This window comes from Pan troglodytes, chromosome 19, assembly GCF_028858775.2.
Source record: "Pan troglodytes isolate AG18354 chromosome 19, NHGRI_mPanTro3-v2.0_pri, whole genome shotgun sequence".
In the NCBI taxonomy this organism is placed as follows: domain Eukaryota; kingdom Metazoa; phylum Chordata; class Mammalia; order Primates; family Hominidae; genus Pan; species Pan troglodytes.
The window spans coordinates 88082410-88101801 of record NC_072417.2 but is presented as its reverse complement, the minus strand read 5'-3'; the positions used below and the strand labels follow the sequence as shown (position 1 = coordinate 88101801).

Below are 19392 nucleotides of genomic sequence, written 5' to 3'. Positions count from 1 at the left end.
CACAAAACCTGGTGGATACTAGCACCAAAAGCACCTATCTACCAGCCCCACCTCCCTCCTTTTCCATTCAACTGAGATGGAGCAGACAGGATTTGGCAAAGTACATGCAAGCACTCTCCCTTCAGAGCATGTGGTATTGATGGCAGCCAAGTGTAAGACTGGGTGGGGAGCCAGAAGGAAATGGAGTCGTCAGGATGCTCACCGAGTCACTTTTCAACCGGAAGAGACTAGCTCATCCAAACGAACCTCCTACGTTTTCTTTTTTAAAATTAAATTTTATTATTTTGCTCTAACAAAGTAACCTCCTACTTTTTCAAGGCTCAGAGGTGGTCAACAATTTGCCCAACTCACATGGCAGATAGTGGCGGAGTCAAACAGGCACTCAGGTAGGGCTATTCCAGCCCAGAGCCGTTTGCTTGGCCTGCAGTACCGCCTTTGGCCATAAGAGCCACTCGTGGCTGGTCCTGGAGGAGGCAGGACATCCCCAAAGATGCTTATTGACGCCAGCTGGACGTGGCTGGCGGGAAGACTGGCACCTGTTCATGAAAATAAAATCTCCTGATAAGGTTTTCTTGCCGGAGCCTGGTTGAGCCTGAATCAACAAACATCCTGAACCTGAGCACCCCTTGCTGAGCTGGGAGGAAAGGAAGGGTGAGGGGAAACGTACTTCAGCTCTGTTTTTCAGCTTCATTAGTTCACAGAGTTTATGACCTGCTGCAGGGAACATTTTTGTGTGTAATTCAAACACATTCTGTTTTCTCATTCCCTCGGTACCCTGCTGGGACAAGAATGGGCTGATGACAGCCAGCCCCTGGGTGGTGACTTCAGGGAAAGGCACCAGCAAAATGTGTGTGTGGGGAGCTCGGACTGCCAGGTCACAGGCACAGGTGTATGGGGAGCAGGGGTGAGTCCAGCCAGCCACTTACCCCAGGGTTGACACCAAAAACACGGCAGGGAAAAGGGGGGCCTCTGGAGGACAGGAATGGGGAGTAAAAGAGCTTCCCTTGCAAAAGCAGCCCCATTTTCACAACAGTCTTCGGGCTGCCTGGCAAGCCTTCCTCTCCCGTCAGTCAAATGTCTGGCTTCCCCCACCTGGCACTAATCCTCCCCGCCAAGGAGACAGGGTGGGGAAAGGAAGGAGGAAGCCCCTAGATAGAGCAGGTCCTGCTGAGACTGCAGGGGGGCCCTCAGACTTCACCGATTCTAGGATCCAAGCCAGGGGCCCCCCTCCCGTTCTCTGCACAGGCGCCAGGATGGGCGCGCCACTCAACTCCTCAGCCTGGACCTCTGCACTGCCCAGTGCGAGGCCCAGTGACCTTCGTTGGGGGCAGCTGCACCACCAGCCTTGGCTGCCCTACAGGTGAGGGCTGGGTCACTTGGGAAGAGCAGGGCAGGAGGAACCTAGAGGAAGGTGAGCTCTTCAGAACTGTATGGAGGCCGGAGAAAGACAAAGAGAAATGATGGAGGCATCCAGGCTGGACGAGAAGGTCCAGTGCATTGAGCTGTAGGAGCAGCAACACACAGCCAGCTGCGCTGAGCCGGCCGGGACAAACCTGAGCAGGGCTCAGACCCAGCTTCCTGGGCCCCGAGTACCCTGGTACCCAAGGAAAAAAGTCCGGAGGGCCTGCTCCTGGATTCCGCTAGTTGTTAGAAAAGGGTTCCTCTGGCTGGGCACGGTGGCTCACGCCTGTAATCCCAGCACTTTGGGAGGCTGAGGTGAGCGGATCACCTGAGGTCGGAAGTTAGAGACCAGCCTGACCAACATGGAGAAACCCCGTCTCTACTAAAAGACAAAATTAGCCGGGTGTGGCGGCGCATGCCTGTAATCTCAGCTACTTGGGGGGCAGAGGCAGGAGAATCGCTTGAACTTGGGAGGCAGAGGTTGCAGTGAGCCGAGATGGTGCCACTGCACTCCAGCCTGGGCAACAAGAGTGAAATTCCGCCTCAAAAAAAAAAAAAAAAAAAAAAAAGAGTTTCTCAGGGCATCTTCAGAGGCCAGCCTCCAAAGTCCCAGCTCCTGGCAGAGTCCCAGCTTGCAGAGCCTGGACAGCCCGGGCTTCCTGGGCTACTCTTCACCCAAGCCCCTGGTGAAGGAGCTAGAGGTCCCCCTCCTGGGCTGGGCTGAGACAGTGTTCACTCAGTGATCCCAGGACTCAGACACTGGTCACACAGGTGACCCCTGGGTCTTAGACGCTGGTTACATACATGATCTCAGGGGACCGTTGCTTCCCAGGACCGTCTTTGGCTTCCAAGAAAAGATCCTGCTCCAGGGCATCCGCCGCGACAGCCTGCTTGCCTTGCTCCTTCTTCTGCAGGGCGTAGAAGCTGCCACCCATGAAGAGGGCAGCTGAGATGAGGAAGAAGCTGGACATGTAGAAAACATAGCTAAAGTTGTTGGTGGCGTCCAGGAGCAACCCTGGGGAACAGAGATCAAGTTAGGCCAGTGCTACCAGGCCTCCCCCCAACTCAGCTGTGTGTTCCCTGACAGCAGGTATTTTATTTTTGTCTCTGCTGTACTAGGAATTGTGGCTGACACCCAGTAGACACTCAACAGATATAATGAAAGGAGGGGAAGAAACACAACCTCCTCTGGCCTGGGCAGGAAGAGTCCTCAGGCTGCAAGAGAACTTAAGGGCATGCGGTGGCAGGGAACTAGTGGAGTCTGGGATATTTGCTCACCCACCCTCCAGGTCTCACCTATGCCTCCTTCTGAAGAGCTCTCCCCACTTGTTTGCTTAAAGAATTCCCTTGGGGCCTGACACGGTGGCTCACGCCTGTAATCCCAGCACTTTGGGAGGCTGAGGTGGGTAGATCACAAGGTCAGGAGTTCAAGACCAGCCTGGCCAAGATGGTGAAACCCTGTTCCTACCAAAACTACAAAAATTAGGCGCGGGGGCAGGTGCCTGTAATCCCAGCTACTTGAGAGGCTGAGGTAGGAGAATCACTTGAACCTGGACGGCAGAGGTTGCAGTGAACCAAGATCGTACCACTGCACTCCAGTCTGGGCAACAGAGTGAGACTCCATTAAAAAAAAAAACAAAGAATTCCCTTGGATGGGCACAGTGGCTCACGCCTGTAATCCCAGCACTTTAGGAGGCTGAGGCAGGTGGATCACGAGGTCAGGAGTTCGAGACCAGCCTAGCCAACATGGTGAAACCCTGTCTCCACTAAAAATACAAAAACTAAGGCAGGGAGCGGTGGCTCACACCTGTAATCCCAGCACTCTGGGAGGCCGAGGCCGGCAGATCACGAGGTCAGGAGTTCGAGACCAGCCTGGCCAATACAGTGAAACCCCATCTCTACTAAAAATACAAAAATTAGCCGAGTGTGGTGGCACGCACCTGTAGTCCCAGCTACTCAGGAGGCTGAGGCAGGAGGATTGCTTGAACCCAGGAGGCAGAGGTTGCAGTGAGCTGAGATCACGCCACTGCACTCCAGCCTGGCAATAGAGCGAGACTCTGTCTCAAAAAAAAAAATTAGCCGGGCGTGGTGGCGCGTGCCTGTAATCCCAGCTACTAGGGAGGCGGAGGCAGGAAAATTGCTTGAACCTGGGAGGCAGAGGTTGTAGTGAGCTGAGATCACACCATTGCACTCCAGCCTGGATGACAGAGCGAGACTCTGCCTCAAAAAAAAAAAAGAAAAAAGAATTCCCTTGGAAACTGGGCCTTCCAACGCCACTTGGACGGAGTCCCCATTGGGCTGAACTCAACCTCCCGGATCTACTCTAATAACTGCCGCCTTGTGTTGTCTGACTGCTCCCCGGTACCAAGGGCTTTACAAACCTGCCCTCATTTGCTCAGAATCTCACTCTCAGCTGCCTCTCACGTGCACCTCTACTTCCCTATTTGGTTTCCCTCGCATCATAAATCACCACGATGGTTGCGGATGTGTCTCTTTGTTTTCACTCCTGACTCCTGCCCTAGAAGGTAATCCCCCACGGGATGGGGACCTTTTATTTTTTTTCGAGTTAGAGTTTCACTCTGTCGCCCAGGCTGGAGTGCAGTGGTGTGATCTTGGCTCACTGTAACCTCCACCTCCCGGGTTTAAGCAATTCTCCTGCCTCAGCCTCCCAAGTAACTGGGATTATAGACGCACATCACCACACCCGGCTAATTTTTTGTATTTTTAGTAGAGATGGGGTTTCACCATGTTGGTCAGGCTGGGAATGGAGACCTTTTGATCCCCATGCACACCCAGAGGCTGGCAGAGGTGAATAAATGATTAGGGCAGGTGCTCTCGTCCGCATTTTGCAGATGGCACCGTGGCTCAAAAAGGGAAAAAGACTTGCCTGGGTCCCACAGGCAGGAAGCAGGAGAACTGGGATGATCATTACAGGAAACTCTGCAGGATGCTGACTGCACACCAGACTCTCTCCTAAGCTCTTTCCTTGGAGGTAGATTCTATTTATCCCCACTTTACTGATAGGAAAAAGGAGGTGGCCAGGCGCAATGGCTCACACCTGTAATCCCAGCACTTTGGGAGGCTGAGGGAGGCAGATCACTTGAGCCTAGGAGTTTGAGAGCAGCCTGAGCAACATGGTGAAACCCCATTTCTATAAAAAATATAAAAATTAGCTGGGTGTGGTGGCATGTGCCTGCAGTCCCAGCTACTTGGGGGGCTGAGGTGGGAAGATCACTTGAGTCTGGCAGGTTGAGGCTGCAGTGAGCTGTGATTGCACCACTGCACTCCAGCCTGGGTGACAGAGCAAGACCTTGTCTCAACAAAAAGGAAAAAGGAGGTACAGGGAGGATGATGGAGGACTGAGGTTTGGTACACAAACCCATGCTTTTTTTTTTTTTTTTTTTTTTTTCAGATGGAGTCTCACTCTGTCACCCAGGCTGGAGTGCAGTGGCGTGATCTCAGCTCACTGCAACCTCTGCCTCCTGGGTTCAAACGATTCTCTGGTGTCAGCTTCCCGAGTAGCTGGGACTTACAGGTGCCCGCCACCACACCCAGCTAATTTTTTTGTATTTTTAGTAGAGATGGGGTTTCACCACGTTAGCCATGTTGGTCTTGATCTCCTGACCTCATGATCCACCCGCCTGAGCCTCCCAAAGTGCTGGGATTACAGGCGTGAGCCACTGCACCTGGTCACAAACCCATGCTTTTTTTTTTTTTTTTTTTGAGGCAGAGTCTCGCTTTGTTGCCCAGCCTGGAGTGCAGTGGTGCGATCTCAGCTCACTGCAAGCTCTGCCTCCTGTGTTCATGCCATTCTCCTGCCTCAGCCTCCCGAGTAGCTGGGACTACAGGCGCCCGCCACAACGCCCAACTAATTTTTTTATATTTTTAGTAGAGACGGGGTTTCACCATGTTGGCCAGGATGGTCTCGATCTCCTGACCTCATGATCTGCCCGCCCCGGCCTCCCAAAGTGCTGGGATTACAGGCATGAGCCACCGCGCCCGGCCAAACTCATGTTTTTAACTGTTCATACTCTGAGTGCCAGGTTGGAAACCAGCTGTAGCACAACCTCTGGAGATGCTGGACTGGGCCCAGATCTGTCTAAACTGTTCCCCTTTTACCACACTATCTGGCTGCCCTCCCTCCCAGCTCCTCACCGGCCAGTGGCGGGGAGATGAGGAAAGCAAGGCCATCCAGGACAGTGAAGAGTCCCAGGGCTCTGGGGAACTGATCCATGGGGACGATGTCCATGAGAACCTGGAAGATGAGGGCGCCGATGCCACTCATGGACACGCTGTACGCCAGGCAGTAGCCCACGAGCACCCAGAAGTCACCTGATGCCGCACACACCAGGTTAGTGAGCCCATTGAGCAGAAGTGCCAGGCTGAACAGGTACTTGCGGTGGCTAGCAAAGGCCGGCCGTCCTGCCATCAGCCCGGCTAGGGGCCTCAGGAAGATGTTGCTGAAGCCGATGATGGAGATGAGGAGGGCTGCCTGCTGCTCGTCCACGCTGTGCCACATGGCATATGGCACCAGGAAGACTTGTGGCAGTGGGAAGCCCAGGACGGACCACATCACACCCAGTATGTACACGCAGTAGCCTGTGTTGTGCCGCAGGATGTCGAAGGCCAGGTGGCGCTGGATGGTCCGGCCGCATGCGGCCAGGCAGCCAAGTGCAGGTGTCTCGGGAGGTGGCGGGGGACATTCTTTGGTCTCAGGGGCCACACTGGTGGCCACAGGCCTTATGATGGCCCCGCAGATGCAGCAGTGGAGAAAGACTCCGCCGAAGACAAGGAAGGTACCCCTCCAGCCCAGGTTCTCCAGAAGGTAGCGGGAGAGCAGCGGCCAGAGGGTGATGCCCAGGGAGACGCCCATCGAGGCCAGCGCATTGGCCAGCACCCGCCGGCGGACAAAGTAGAAGCCCAGCACCGTGATGCTTGACTGGAAGCTGAAGCACATGCCCAGGCCTGCGGGGCAAGAGGGGAAACCAGCCTGGAGGCGCACTAGGGCCTTCCACCTGCACCCGGGGGTGGGGTCAGTGGTCATTTCACACACCTGCCCTCCTCTGGTTCTAGTCCATACCCAGCTCCAAGTCCCCGGGGACTGACCATGGAATCAGCTGGCCTCGCCACCTCCCTGTAGGCACCCCACCCCAGATCTGCCCTCCCAAGGCTGCCAGGGCATCCCTGTTCCCCTAGGTGTAGCACGAGAGTTATCTTTTAAAAACCCAAATTGGGCCGGGCGCGGTGGCTCACGCCTGTAATCCCAGCACTTTGGGAGGCCAAGGTTGGTGGATCACTTGAGGTCAGGAGTTCGAGACCAACATGGTGAAACCCCATCTCTACTAAAAATACAAAAAATTAGCCAGGCTTAGTGGCAGGCGCCTGTAGTCTGTAATAGCTACCTAGGAGGCTGAGTCAGGAGAATCACTTGAACCCGGGAAGTGGAGGTTGCAGTGAGCTGAGGTTGTGGAGGTTGCAGTGAGCTGAGATTGTGCCACTGCACTCCAGCCTGGGCAACAGAGTGAGACTCTGTCTCAAAAACAAACAAACCCCAAATTGGATTAAGTCTCTCTTGGCTTAACACCTTCCAAAGACTTCCCATCACACTTGACAAAAAATCCACAGTCTCCACAATGCCCTGGAAGGCTCTCTGTGGTCCGGCTCCAGCCCGCCTCTCAGATGCCATCTCAGGCTGCTCCCTGTCACTCACTAGGATCAAGCCACAGGAGCTTCTTTCTCTGCCTCTGGACATGAAGCTGCCCCTACCTCGGGTTATTTGTAGCTGCTGTTCCTTCTTGGAATCTGCTTCCTCCAGACTTTCCACTCTCCTCTCAGTTCAGACGCCACCTCTCCAGAGGGGCCTTCCCAGCTCCCCACCCACTCAGTGTCTGCACCTGCACACCTGGGCATGCTGGAGAAAAAGTTCTCCATCATGTGTGACTGTGGCCTCAGGCAGGCCCTCAGGCTGCCTGTGATGCCACTACAGCTCCCTCAATCATGCCTTGCCTGCCCTGCTAGGTGACTACCGGTGTCTTCCTCTGTGCACCCCAACACCTCCTCCCCATCCTTATGCTCAGCTGCCCACATGCCTGCTAGCCAGTGACAATGGCTTGCCCATTCCCCCAGTGGCTGTCCCTCCCTTCTGCCCTGCATCCTCTCCACTCAGAGGCACCCCTCTAGCAAGTCCCCTCTCTCCTGCATCATCCTTTTTCTCTTCTTTCCTAGATCCTTCTCCTTCATTATTTCTCCCATTAAAAACAAATAAACAAACAAACAAAAAAAAAACCTCTCTTGACCTCATAACCACTTCTGGGTATAGTCTGTTCCTCCAGTCCCCTTAAAACAAAATGCCGTGAAAGGGCTGGGCATGATGGGCTCACACCTGTAATCCCAGCACTTTGTTTTTTGTGTTTTTGAGATGGGGTCTTGCTCTGTTGCCCAGGCTGGAGTACAGTGGTGCGATCTTGGCTCACTGCAACCTCCACTTCCCGGGCGATTCTCCTGCCTCAGCCTCGAGTAGCTGGGACTACAGGGGCCCGCCACCAAGCCTGGCTAATTTTTGTATTTTTTTTTAGTATAGACAGGGTTTCACCATGTTGGCCGGGCTAGTCTTGAACCCCTGACCTCAGGTGATCTGCCCGCCTCAGCCTCCCAAAGTGCTGGGATAACAGGTGTGAGCCACCGCACCCAGCCAGCAGTTCCAGAAGATTAAGAGGCCTGCCTGCCCTGTCCACTTGTGCCTGGCACTTTCTAGCAGGTGCCTATAAATTCTGGAGATGAAGTGATAGTCACCTGTGATGAATCCTGCTGTGAAGTAGAGCTGGCTGAGGTTGTGAGAGAAGGAGCTGGCCACCATGCCCAGGCTGGCCAGCACGCCCCCCAGCATCACGGTCACTCGGCAGCCGAAGCGTCCCACCAGGATGCTGCACAGGGGCCCTGTGGGAGAAGACAGCCAGCAGGTAGCAGCTGAATGAGGAGGTGGCGGGAGAGGAGGAGAGTGGCTGGAGAGGGCAGTTCCAGCTGGAACTAGCCAGGTGGTTTCAAGGGCACGAGCAGGCCTGGATTCTGATACCCACCTGCCATGGACTGGCCATGTGGCCTGAGCAAAGCCTGATCCCTCTCCGTGCCTCAATTTTTTCCCCTACAAAGTGAGGATTCAGACTGGGCGATGTTTGACCCTGATGAGGATTCCCTGAAAGGTGGAGCAAGACCCTGAACTACACAGACCTGAGGCTGCTCATTCTATCCGGGTGAAACAGGATTGGTTCATGAGTTTAACCTCCCCCACTTCGCTGGGGGTCTGTTGGTGGGAGGAGTCGGGGCAGTGTTCCAGGACATCTAGACTACAGTGTGCACCTTCAGATCCTGTTTTACCTGCCCCACCCCCACCCCCAACATCCTCAGGAAGACTGGCTAGATCCCTCCCACCCTCCCACCACCTTCCCAGCCCTACAGCTGAGGGGAACCCTGGGCCCCTCTGCGCCTCCTTGCACTGGCCTCTAGAGTGTTCTGCAGACAATCAGGCAGGGTAGGTTCTCCCCTCCCACACCACCTCCGGCACCACCAAAGTCTGCACCTAGAGGTTTGGCTCAATGTGGAGGGGGGGCCTGTTCCTTGCCTGGATCCCAGCTGCTTTCTCACCAATCCACACCCCCAAAAAATAGAAAAGAGCTGCAGACTGCTCCTTGGCACCTCACAGGGGCCCCATTCACCCAAGCACATGTGGAGCTTCTCTAACTTACTCTCCGAGAGTGCAACTAAAGGGACAGGGAAGTGTGTGTGCATGAGATGCTTGTGTGTGTCTGCGGTGGAGGGGGGATGTGTGGTGTGAGCCAGTGTGAGTATAAAAGTGACAGAGTAGGCTGGGTGTGGTGGCTCACGCCTGTAATCCCAGTACTTTGGGAGGCCGAGGTGGGTGGATCACTTAAGGTCAGGAGTTCGAGACCAGCCTGGCCAACATGGTGAAACCCCATCTCTACTAAAAATACAAAAATTAGCCAGGCATGGTGGTGCGTGCCTGTAATCCCAGCTACTTGGGAGGCTGAGGCAGGAGAATCGCTTGAACCTGGGAGGCAGAACCCGATGCGCTCCATCCTGGGCGACAGAGTGAAACTACATCTCAAAAAAAAAAAAAAAAAAAAAATAGTGATGGAGTGGCCATGCGTGGTGGCTCACGCCTGTAATCCCAGCACTTTGGGAGGCCGAGGCAGGTGGATCGCCTGAAGTCAGGAGTTCGAGACCAGCCTGGCTAACATGGTAAAACCCCATCTCTACTAAAAATACAAAAATTAGCCGGGTGTGGTGGCGCATGCCTGTAATTCCCAGCTACTAGGGAGGCTGAGGCAGGAGAATCGCTTGAACCCGGGAGGTGGAGGTTGCAGTGAGCCGAGATTGTGCCACTACACTCCAGCCTGGGTGAGAGAGGGAGGCTCCATCTCCGAAAAAAAAAAAAAGAAAAAAGAAAGTGACAGACTAAGTGAGCAGCCCGTCGCAGACATAATCAAGCAGAGGCTGGTGGCCCGGTGTCTCTGCCCCTGTAGAGGGGGAGGTGGCTCTGGAGAGGACTGACCCACAGAGCTTCCTCACGCCAGAGACTCTGGCCTGACTTAGGGAAGGGGACATTGGGGAAAGCCCTTAGTCACAGGGTTGGGGGTGGGGACTGGGCTGCAGGCCAGAGCTGCATAGCTGAGGGTGGTGTGGCCGGGCGGGACACAGGGTGTTTCCTCTGCCATGAACTCACTCTTTAGCCTTGGGCAGGTCTCGTGTTCTGTGCCTGCTTGCTTTCCTTACCTCTAAAAGGCGTAGGTAGGGGCAGGGGCACTTGAAAGGATCAGTGAAAGTATCCATGATTCATCATGTTTAAAAATTTCTACAATACTGTGGTCAGGTGCCGTGGCTCATGTCTGTAATCCCAGCACTTTGAGAGGCCCAGGCAGGTAGATCACTTGAGCCCAGGAGTTTGAGACCAGCCTGAGCAACATAGTGAGACCGCGTCTCTACAAAAAGTAAAAAAATTAGCTGGGTATGGGCTGGGTGCGGTGGCTCACACCTGTAATCCCAGCACTTTGGGAGGCCAAGGCCGGCAGATCATGAGGTCAGGAGATCGAGACCATCCTGGCTAACACAGTGAAACCCCGTCTCTACTAAAAATACAAAAAATTAGCCAGGCGTGGTGGTGCGCACCTGTAGTCCCAGCTACTCAGGAGGCTGAGGCAGGAGAATCGCTTGAACCTGGGAGGCGGAGGTTGCAGCGAGCTGAGATTACACCACTGCACTCCAGCCTGGGCAACAGAGCAAGACTCCATCTCAAAAAAAAAAAAAAAAATTAGCTGGGTGTGGTGGTGCACACCTGTGGTCCCAGCTACTCGGGAGGCTGAGGTGGGAGGATCGCTTGAGCTTGAGAGGTCAAGGCTGCAATAGGCTGTGATCATGCCACTGCACTCCAGCCCAGGTGACAGAGTGAGACTCTGTCTCAAAAATAAGCAAATAAATAAATAAACATAAAATAAAATGTCTACAGTACTCTGAATGAGCACGGGCTCATACACGTGTATGTGTACATGAGAGAGATGGCCAGCCAGGAATCCCATGCTGATGGAGATGCTGAGATGCCTGCCGGGGGTGGTGAGCCGCAAGTCAGCTGGGGAGTAGGTTCCCCGCCGGGTGCCCGGTTCCTAGCCCCTGGCCCAGGAACCCTGCTCTGCCTGTGTGAGAAGCAGCCCTCTGGGATTCCCACTCCCTGCCCCAACCCTGCAGGCCAGAGGCCATGTGGCAGATTCAGAGCTCACCCAGGAGGGTGGCGCTTTCTCCGAGCCTCACCTCCCTCCCAGTTTGAGGGCAGGACCTGGAATAATAGGCAGGCTGCTGGTGGCAAGTGGAGGGAGTAGCCAGGAGGTAGCCTGGGAGATGGGCAGCTGCGGCCAGCAGACACACGCCTGCAGAGGCCTGTGGGCCATCAGCTCGGGCTCCTGTCCACCGGGCCCCTCCGAGGCCGGGGTCTCTGCAGTCTCCCTGGAGAGCTCCCAGGAGCCGAGGGCAGGTCCCTGTGTCCATGGCGACTGCAGAGAACCCTCCCTCTGCCCTGCTCCCAACGCTGGGGTCAGGGTGAGGCAGTCACACTCCTGGAAAAGCCAGCCAGGAACACGGGCCTCTGAGGCCTATGGTGACAGAGCCAGGAGAAGGGGCAGACAGCGGCTGCCTTCCTCCCTCACCCCCACTTAGCAACTTCCTCTCTGCAGGGAGTCCCGGGAGAGCTGGGGCTCCTGCCTTGTCCCCCTCTTGTTCCTGGTGTCTTTTTTTTTTTTTTTTTTTTTTGAGACAGTTTCACTCTTGTTGCCCAGGTTGGAGTGCAATGGCACCATCTCAGCTCACCGCAACCTCTGCCTCCTGGGTTCAAGATATTCTCCTGCCTCAGCCTCCTGAGTAGCTGGGATTACAGGCACCCACCACCACGCCCAGCTAATTTTGTATTTTTAGTAGAGACAGGGTTTCTCCATGTTGGTCAGGCTGGTCTCAAACTCCCGACCTCAGGTGATCTGCCCGCCTCGGCCTCCCAAAGTGCTGGGATTACAGGCGTGAGCCATCGCGCCCGGCCATTCCTGGTGTCTTCCTTGCGTCCCCTTTCCTATCCTGAAGCCACTCCCTGCCCTAGTGAGGGTCTCCAAAATATTAATAATTCACAGCCGCATACATTTCCCAGCTCCCAGCACCTCCAGGGAAGACAGTGGTCTTCCCTGCTATTCCATGTGGGAGCTGGGCAGGATGCTGGGCATCACCCTCAGATTGCAGAGGAAGCAACCGAGGTTCAGAGAGACCGGCCAGCTGGAAAGCAGGAGAGTCTTGGTGGGCTGGCCCCAGCGCTCTTCCCAGCCTGGCACTGAGCGCCCCAGCACACCTACGCCTGTGTCGGAATGGATCCCACAGAAAGGACGCAAGGCTCCACCTGGCTTTGCAACCCAGGCACCTCCCCACTCTCTCCCCGGCTCCAGCCCAGTCCAGCTGGATTCCAGCCAGGGGCCCCTGGTGAAATCTGGTGAAACCTTAGGAATTCACCCAGGAGGCAAAGCCTGTGGCCTCAGAGAGAGGGAATCAGAAGGCCAGGGAGGTTGTGGCTTCCCCGCAACCCCTAGGACTTTCTCATCAGCCCCTCCCTAGGCCGCTCACCTGCCATGTGGAGCACAGCCGTGAGGATGGAGGGGAACCAAGAGGTCTCGCTGTTGCTGGCCTGGAACTCCCATTGCAGTTCAGTGAAGAAGATGCCGATACACGTGGGGAAGCCCAGGGTGAGGCCCTGGGTCACCATGGTGGCCAGCAGCACCACCCAGGCCCAGCTGCCATCTGCACGCTCCAGGGCCTGGGGCATCCTCTGCTGCCGACGCTGCCACGGCCTCACTGCCAATGTGGCTGCTGCCTGGGGAGGGGACAGAATGGAGCCTGGTGGTCAGCAGGCTGTCCGTCTCTCCTGGCCCACCTGCCACCTTCTCTGGGCAGCTAAGCCATCCCTTCCTCATACCCAAGTACCAGGTGTCACAGAGGGGCACCGCCCCTAGGAGGTGGCCAGAGGCCCACACGTTGGCCTTGGCATCTCCTTTCACCCACTTCCCAGAGCCAGCCTGGCAGGAGGTGGCAGGAAGGACAGGAGGGACAGGAGGGATAGGAGGGACAGGGCAGGGCAGGTGGCACCAGGCAATGGTGTACAATTGTTTCTAATTGTTACATCACTTAGAAGTCAACAGGGGGACCTCCTAGCCCACTCAGTCACTGCTTGTAGAATGCAGCAGACCTCTGGGGTCAGTGTGGTCCCAACGCCCCCCAAATGCACCCAAGGATACATTTCAGACACTCCTGCCCAGGGTTCCTGCATACAAACACAGACTTTCGCAATGCCTCAGAAGCAGCAAAGTTACTATTGGTGCTGTTGTGAAGGCCCGAGTGAGCAGGCCGGTGCTAGGCGCAGCCACAGAGCATACACAAAAGAGTTTAACAAGCACCCAACCAGCAGCTTTGGAGAAAGCATGGGCCTCATCCACCCCCACACCCCCAGGCCTTTCCCATCGGCCCCTTTGCAGTCACCCTGCAACACTCCTTTCAAACAGAGCTCAAGGCCAAGACTCAAGTTCCGCAATCACACTGAATAATAAACACACACACACACACACACGCAGTGGCACACAGACACAGACACATACCCAGTCACACACTAACACAGTCACAGCACACACTCACACAGACAAGCACAGAAACATACAGACACACGCACACACACAGAGACACACACTTGGATAGTCACACACACAGAGATCCACTGACCCACACAAAGACCACACGGGCACACAAACTCATATAAAGACACACACTTGGCCGGGCACGATGGCTCACGCCTGTAATCCCAGCACTTTGGGAGGCCGAGGCAGGCAGATCATGAGGTCAGAAGATCGAGACCATCCTGGCCAACGTGGTGAAACCCCGTCTCTACTAAACATACAAAAATCCCAGCTACTCGGGAGGCTGAGGCAGGAGAATCGCTTGAACCCAGGAGGCGGAGGTTGCAGTGAGCTGAGATCGTGCCACTGCACTCCAGCCTAGTGACATAGCAAGACTCTGTCTCAAAAAAAAAAAAAAAAGACACACACTTAGACACTCAAAAAAGTCCAGAGACACGAAGAGACACTGACAGACACATACTACACAGATGCGTAGACACTCACACAAACACAGAAACATGTACCGTCACACACAATGCAAACATACAAACTCACACACAGAGGCATACAAACAGGTACACAAGACACACTAGCAGACACACAGTTACACACAAACACAGAGAGACACACACATATGTACACACATGCATACGTGCCCAGAGTCACACATGCTACACAGACATACGGACACACACAGTGCAGACATGCACATCTGCGTGTGCGCATGCACACACACACACCTCACATCTTTGGCTTAGCAAGGTGCAGCCAGTCCTATCTTAGTTCAACACCACCCAGGCCACTCCCCTCATCACAGAAGCTGCCATAACCAGGCCTCCAAAGTCCCAAGGTCCCCTCACCAAGTTTGGACCCCTTTTTCAACCCCCTCCTGTCCTGCCTCCTGGCGCCCTGGCCCCTCAACCCCCTCAGACCTCACCGCCTGGGGGCTCTAGGCTGCAGCAGGCACTGCGAGGGAGCAGCCTCCACCTCAGTGAAGCCCACGCATCCCGGAGCTGCTGTTCCCACAGCCTCCCTCCCTTTCACCCCAGGTCCTGGGAAGCTCTGGGGAAACTCGGACAACTACCAGAAATATGAAACCCCCTCTTCCTGCCAAGCCCAGCACCCCAGTGCTTCCCTCCAGGCCTAGGAGTTTTAAAGCAGCACCTAAGCCGGCTCCACTCTGAACTGCCTCCTTTGCTGTCTCCAATCCTCCGCCCTCCCAGAGGACCCTGGGAGCCCCACCAAGGTGACCGTCCCATTCATCGCAGCCTCAGGGTATGAGGGTGTGTGACCCATGTGCAGGGCGGAGCACTGCTTGCCCTCCTGCCCTCTGCATGCGACCTCTGGCTAGAGATACTCCCAGCCTGGTCCTCCTCCTGGCCCAGCTCCAGGCCAGGCAATATCGCAGATGGGGCTTCTCCAGCAAACTAGCCCTGGCCTCTCCCAGGATTTCTGTTCCCTCAGCAAACGGAAAGGCCACAGGCGCCACCTGATCCTCTGTGTTGCCCCGATGTCAAGGTTCCAGCCCTGCTCCATAGCTCGCCTCTCCTCCCCAGCTCTTCCACTCTCCCACTTGATACTCTCACCTCTTCCTCCCGGAAAGGCCACAGCCTTCCTGGCTTCCTCCTGCCTTTCCCTGTTCCCTGCCACCTAGCCCTGGCACTCCCAGGCCCCGAGGCCCTGGTAGCATTTGGGAGGCCTGGAGGCTGGACCCCAGCCCTGCTCCCTCTCCCCACTGCCTGGCTCTGGTCCCTTCTTGCTCTGCCAGGAAGAAGTCTATGGAGAAGTCTCTTTCTATGAGAAGAGCTCTTCTCGGCATCCACTTTTTGGGGCAGTGTTTTTGGGGACTTTGCCCAGGCTCCTGTGACCTTCACTCTGAATCCCACCTTCCCTCCGGAACCTTTCAGTGGAGCTGGCTGTTCCTGAACATCTCCTCTCTCCAGGCCCCAGGCCAATCCAAGCCCAGGAACCCTTATGCACCTTTGCACACTAGAAGCTCTGCTGCCAGGCCGGGTGCGGTGGCTCACACCTGTAATCCCAGCACTTTGGGAGACTGAGGCAGGTGGATCACGAGGTCAGGAGTTCGAGACCAGCCTGGCCAACATAGTGAAACCCCGTCTCTACTAAAAATACAATAATTAGCCGGGCGTGGTGGGGCTCGCCTGTAGTCGCAGCTACTCAGGAGGTTGAGGCAGGAGAATTGCTTGAACCCGGGAGGCGGAGGTTGTGGTGAGCCAAGATCGCGTCACTGCACTCCAGCCTGGGCAACAGAGTGAGACTTCCGTCTCAAAAAAAAAAAAGAAAGAAAAGAAAAGAAACCCTGCCACCAAGGTCTGAGGACCCCCTTCCCCCGCCTCTCTGGGACCCCCACTGCAGACATGGCCTTCCCTGTCTCCTCTCCCACTCCCAGTAAGTACCAGGTCACATACACGGTGTGGATGCCCAGTCGGCTCTCCAGCCTCCCCTCCCATCGAGCGGTTTCTCCAGTCAACTGGTCTTTCAAAATTCAGCCCTGCCAGATACGGTGGCTCACACCTGTAATCCCAGCATTTTGGGAGGCCAAGGCAGGCGGCTCACCTGGGGTCAGGAGTTCAAGACTAGCCTGGCCAACATGGTGACACCCTGTCTCTACTACAAATAAAAAACTAGGCTGAGGCAGGAGAATCGCTTGAACCCAGGAGGCGGAGTTTGCACTGAGCCGAGATCACGTCACTGCACTCCAGCCTGGGTGACGGTGAGACTCTGTCTCAAAAAAAAAAGAAAAAAAAGAAAAAATTCACCCCTTAGGCGGGTGCAAAGGTAGTGAGTAATTTCAGTTAATTGTTCACAGGCAGGTACAGATCGATCTCCTTGTTCTACTCTTTCCCTCCTTCTTACTACCACTCCTGAGTAGTCTTAAAAGAAGATTCAGCCCTAGCAGCATCCCTGGGAGCTAACCTGACTCCCACCCCAGGCTGGGCTGCACCTCCTTCCTGTTTTCTCGCCTTTTTTTTTTTTTTTTTCTGAGATGAAGTCTCGCTCTGTCTCCCAGGCTGGAGTGCAGTGGTACAATCTCAGCTCACTGCAATCTCTGCCTCCCGGGTTCAAGCAATTCTCCTGCCTCAGCCTCCGAAGTAGCTGGGATTACAGGCACACGCCACTATGCCTGGCTAATTTTTGTATTTTTAGTAGAGACGGGGTTTCACCATATCGGCCAGGTGGTCTTGAACTCTTGACCTCAAGTGATCCGCCTGCCTCAGCCTCCCAAAGTGCTGGGATTACAGGTGTGAGACACCGCACCTGGCCTGTTTTCTCACCTTAATAGTGGTCTTCACACCACACTGGAGTGGATCACTCCCTTCTTTATTGTCACCCCCCACCCTGCTACCCCTTCCACACTATAAGCAAGAACCTGTTCATGAACCCTCACCCAGCCTCTGGCTGAGCACAAAATAGGAGATGAATGTGACCCACCTGTGTTCCCCAGGGGGCAGGCAGGCCCAGGACCAAGGGCAATGCAGCTTCCAGGCAGGGAGGTCCATTCCAGACTCAAGCAGGGCAGAGAGGTGATGGGGCCAGGGCTCTGGCTTGGCCTCTGCCCCAGCAGGGAAGTGCTCTTTTCTTTGTACTGGGAACCATGAGTCATGGTCACTGCCTGGTGTGTGCTTTGGGCAAGGAGGTAGACAGGGCAAGATGCTTCGCTCTCACTTGCTGGGACTAGGGGTGAGGTTGGGCCCCAGGGGCTGCCAAGCTCAGCTCTCAAAGACCCCTAGGCCCAATGAGACCAGCTTCGTAGCCCAGTGCCATGAAGCTGGATGTGTGGGCAGGGAGAAGTTTAGATGATACTTCTGGTCTTTCTCCCATCTCACACAAGCCCAGCCTATCTTTTCAGGGCGCCTCATCTGATAACAGGGGCCTCACTAGGCCCTGGGAATCCTTTCCCTGCCCCTGGAGCTCGAACGCCTGGTCACGGGAGAGCGGATGCTCTCATCCAGGGGTCTCGTGTTAGGGGCCTGGTGTCCAGAGTCGAGGGGGCCTCCTCTTCTTCTTCCCAGCTCTCCTCCCATGGTGGGAGAGCCCCGGGCTGGAAATGAGGCAGGCCCTGGGGACCCCTCCCTCCTTCCCATATCAAGTAGGCTCCTGGGCTGGAGCCCTGGACCCAGGCAGGCAGCAGAAGGGCTCCCGTCCAGCAGAGAGCAGCAAGGGCAGGCTTGAGCTTGGGGCTGAGGAACCCTCAACCCTGTGGTTGGCCTAGGGAGGAGGGAGGCAGCCCCAGAGGTGGGGTGGCTGGGGCAAATCACTCTCTCCCTTCCCCTTATCCCCCCATATTCACTGCAAAACCAGCAAGGGTTTGGGACAGGCAACTGAGACCTCATGCCGTACTCTCGCCCTGCCCATCCCCGCAGTGCTGCCCCGGAATCTGGTTTCCACTCCGCTGTCCCTCCCTCCCCGGGGCAGAGCTCCTCCGAGTTGGGGCTGCTGGGATCCCGGGCTGTGTCCGCCCTGGAATTTCGGGCCAGGAGTCCGAGCGCCCTCGGGCTTGCGGGTCATCACCCCAGGCCCCGGGGCAGCCCAGAACCAGGACAGGAAGACTTTTCTAGATCCTCACCGCCACCGAGCCCGCCCAGGCGGGAGGAGACCTGGGGCCCTGGCAGGAGGTCTGCGACAGCGCTAGAGGGGACTGGGCGAGGAGGGGACGCGTCCGAGGCAGTGGGGCCCGGGGAGCCCGCTCACCCGCTCGCACGGGCCTGGCGGAGAGGTGGCTCAGCTCCCCCGAGCGCGGCGTCCTGCGGCCCGGGCCGGTCGCGACGAGGACCGCGGGACTGGGCCAAGCGCCGCGGCCAGGCAGGGCGGGCCCAGGGCGGCGTGGGCGGGGACCCACCTTCCAGCCTCCCCGGGATTCCGTCGGGTGGGGAAGGGGCCAGGACGCGGGAGGGGCGGCGGGCGTGGCCGGGGACAGTCCAGCAGCAGGGCCGGGCTCCGGACGCAGGCGCCACGGGATATCCGTGTGTCTGAAATTTGCACAACCCGGATGCCCTCTTTCTAGCTTCTGGTTTTCCCGGCTCAGGGTCTAGGGCCCCGGGCTTGGGGCGGAGATAACATGCCATAAAGAGACCACACCTCCCAGGAAGTGGGGTGGGGAAGGCGCAGAGCCCGAGGTTGAGGATCCCTTCTTTCTGCGTTTTCCCTGCCCAGGAGCCCTTCCAATGAAAGCCTCGAGCTTTGAGGGCTGCGCCTGCGGGTGGGAGTCCAGGCAGTCCCTTGTAGGGGAGCAGGCAGACCCCTCAGCCCTGGGAGCAGGTGAGAGGACACCCACCACTTCTGCATGTGGCCCTCAGAACTACAGGCCCTTTTCAGGTTTTTCCCTCTTCCCCTACCTGGGTAGTCCTTGATGTGCATTAGTTGAAATGTACTCAGTTGGCCGGGAGTCTCGCTCTGTTGCCCACGCTGGAGTGCAGCGGCGCGATCTCAGCTCACTGCAGCCTCCGCCTTCTGGGTTCAAGCAATTCTCCTGCCTCAGCCTCCTGAGTAGCTAGGATTGCAAGTGCAGGCCACGGCACCCGGGTAATTTTTGTATTTTTAGTAGAGATGGGGTTTCACCATGTTGGCCAGGCTGGTCTTGAACTCCTGACCTCAGGTGATCCACCCACCTCGGCTTCTCAAAGTGCTGGGATTACAGGCATGAGCACCGCACCCGGCCTTGTTTATTTTTGATCTGTGGACGATGGAGTTTCACAGCCTCAGACCTTCACCCTCCCTCTTCTCACTCCACATGGTGACTCCAACCACACCCTGTATACTCACGATC

The 19392-nt window shown here is 56.2% G+C and overlaps 1 protein-coding gene across 9 annotated transcripts; it reads right to left on the bottom strand.

Annotated features, from left to right (window-relative positions):
* Nucleotides 1-254: 254 nt before the first annotated feature.
* On the bottom strand, nucleotides 255-19116 carry SLC16A5 (solute carrier family 16 member 5). 9 transcript variants are annotated; one of them, XM_063798043.1, is made up of 7 exons: nucleotides 18962-19116; nucleotides 17058-17248; nucleotides 12565-12811; nucleotides 8194-8337; nucleotides 5557-6366; nucleotides 2206-2364; nucleotides 255-536 (listed from the first exon to the last, which is right to left on the bottom strand). In XM_063798043.1, the coding sequence occupies exons 3-7, from the start codon at nucleotides 12761-12763 to the stop codon at nucleotides 331-333; spliced, it is 1518 nt and encodes a 505-aa protein (XP_063654113.1). In that variant the 5' UTR covers nucleotides 12764-12811; nucleotides 17058-17248; nucleotides 18962-19116; the 3' UTR covers nucleotides 255-330.
* Between the last annotated feature and the right edge of the window lie 276 nt (nucleotides 19117-19392).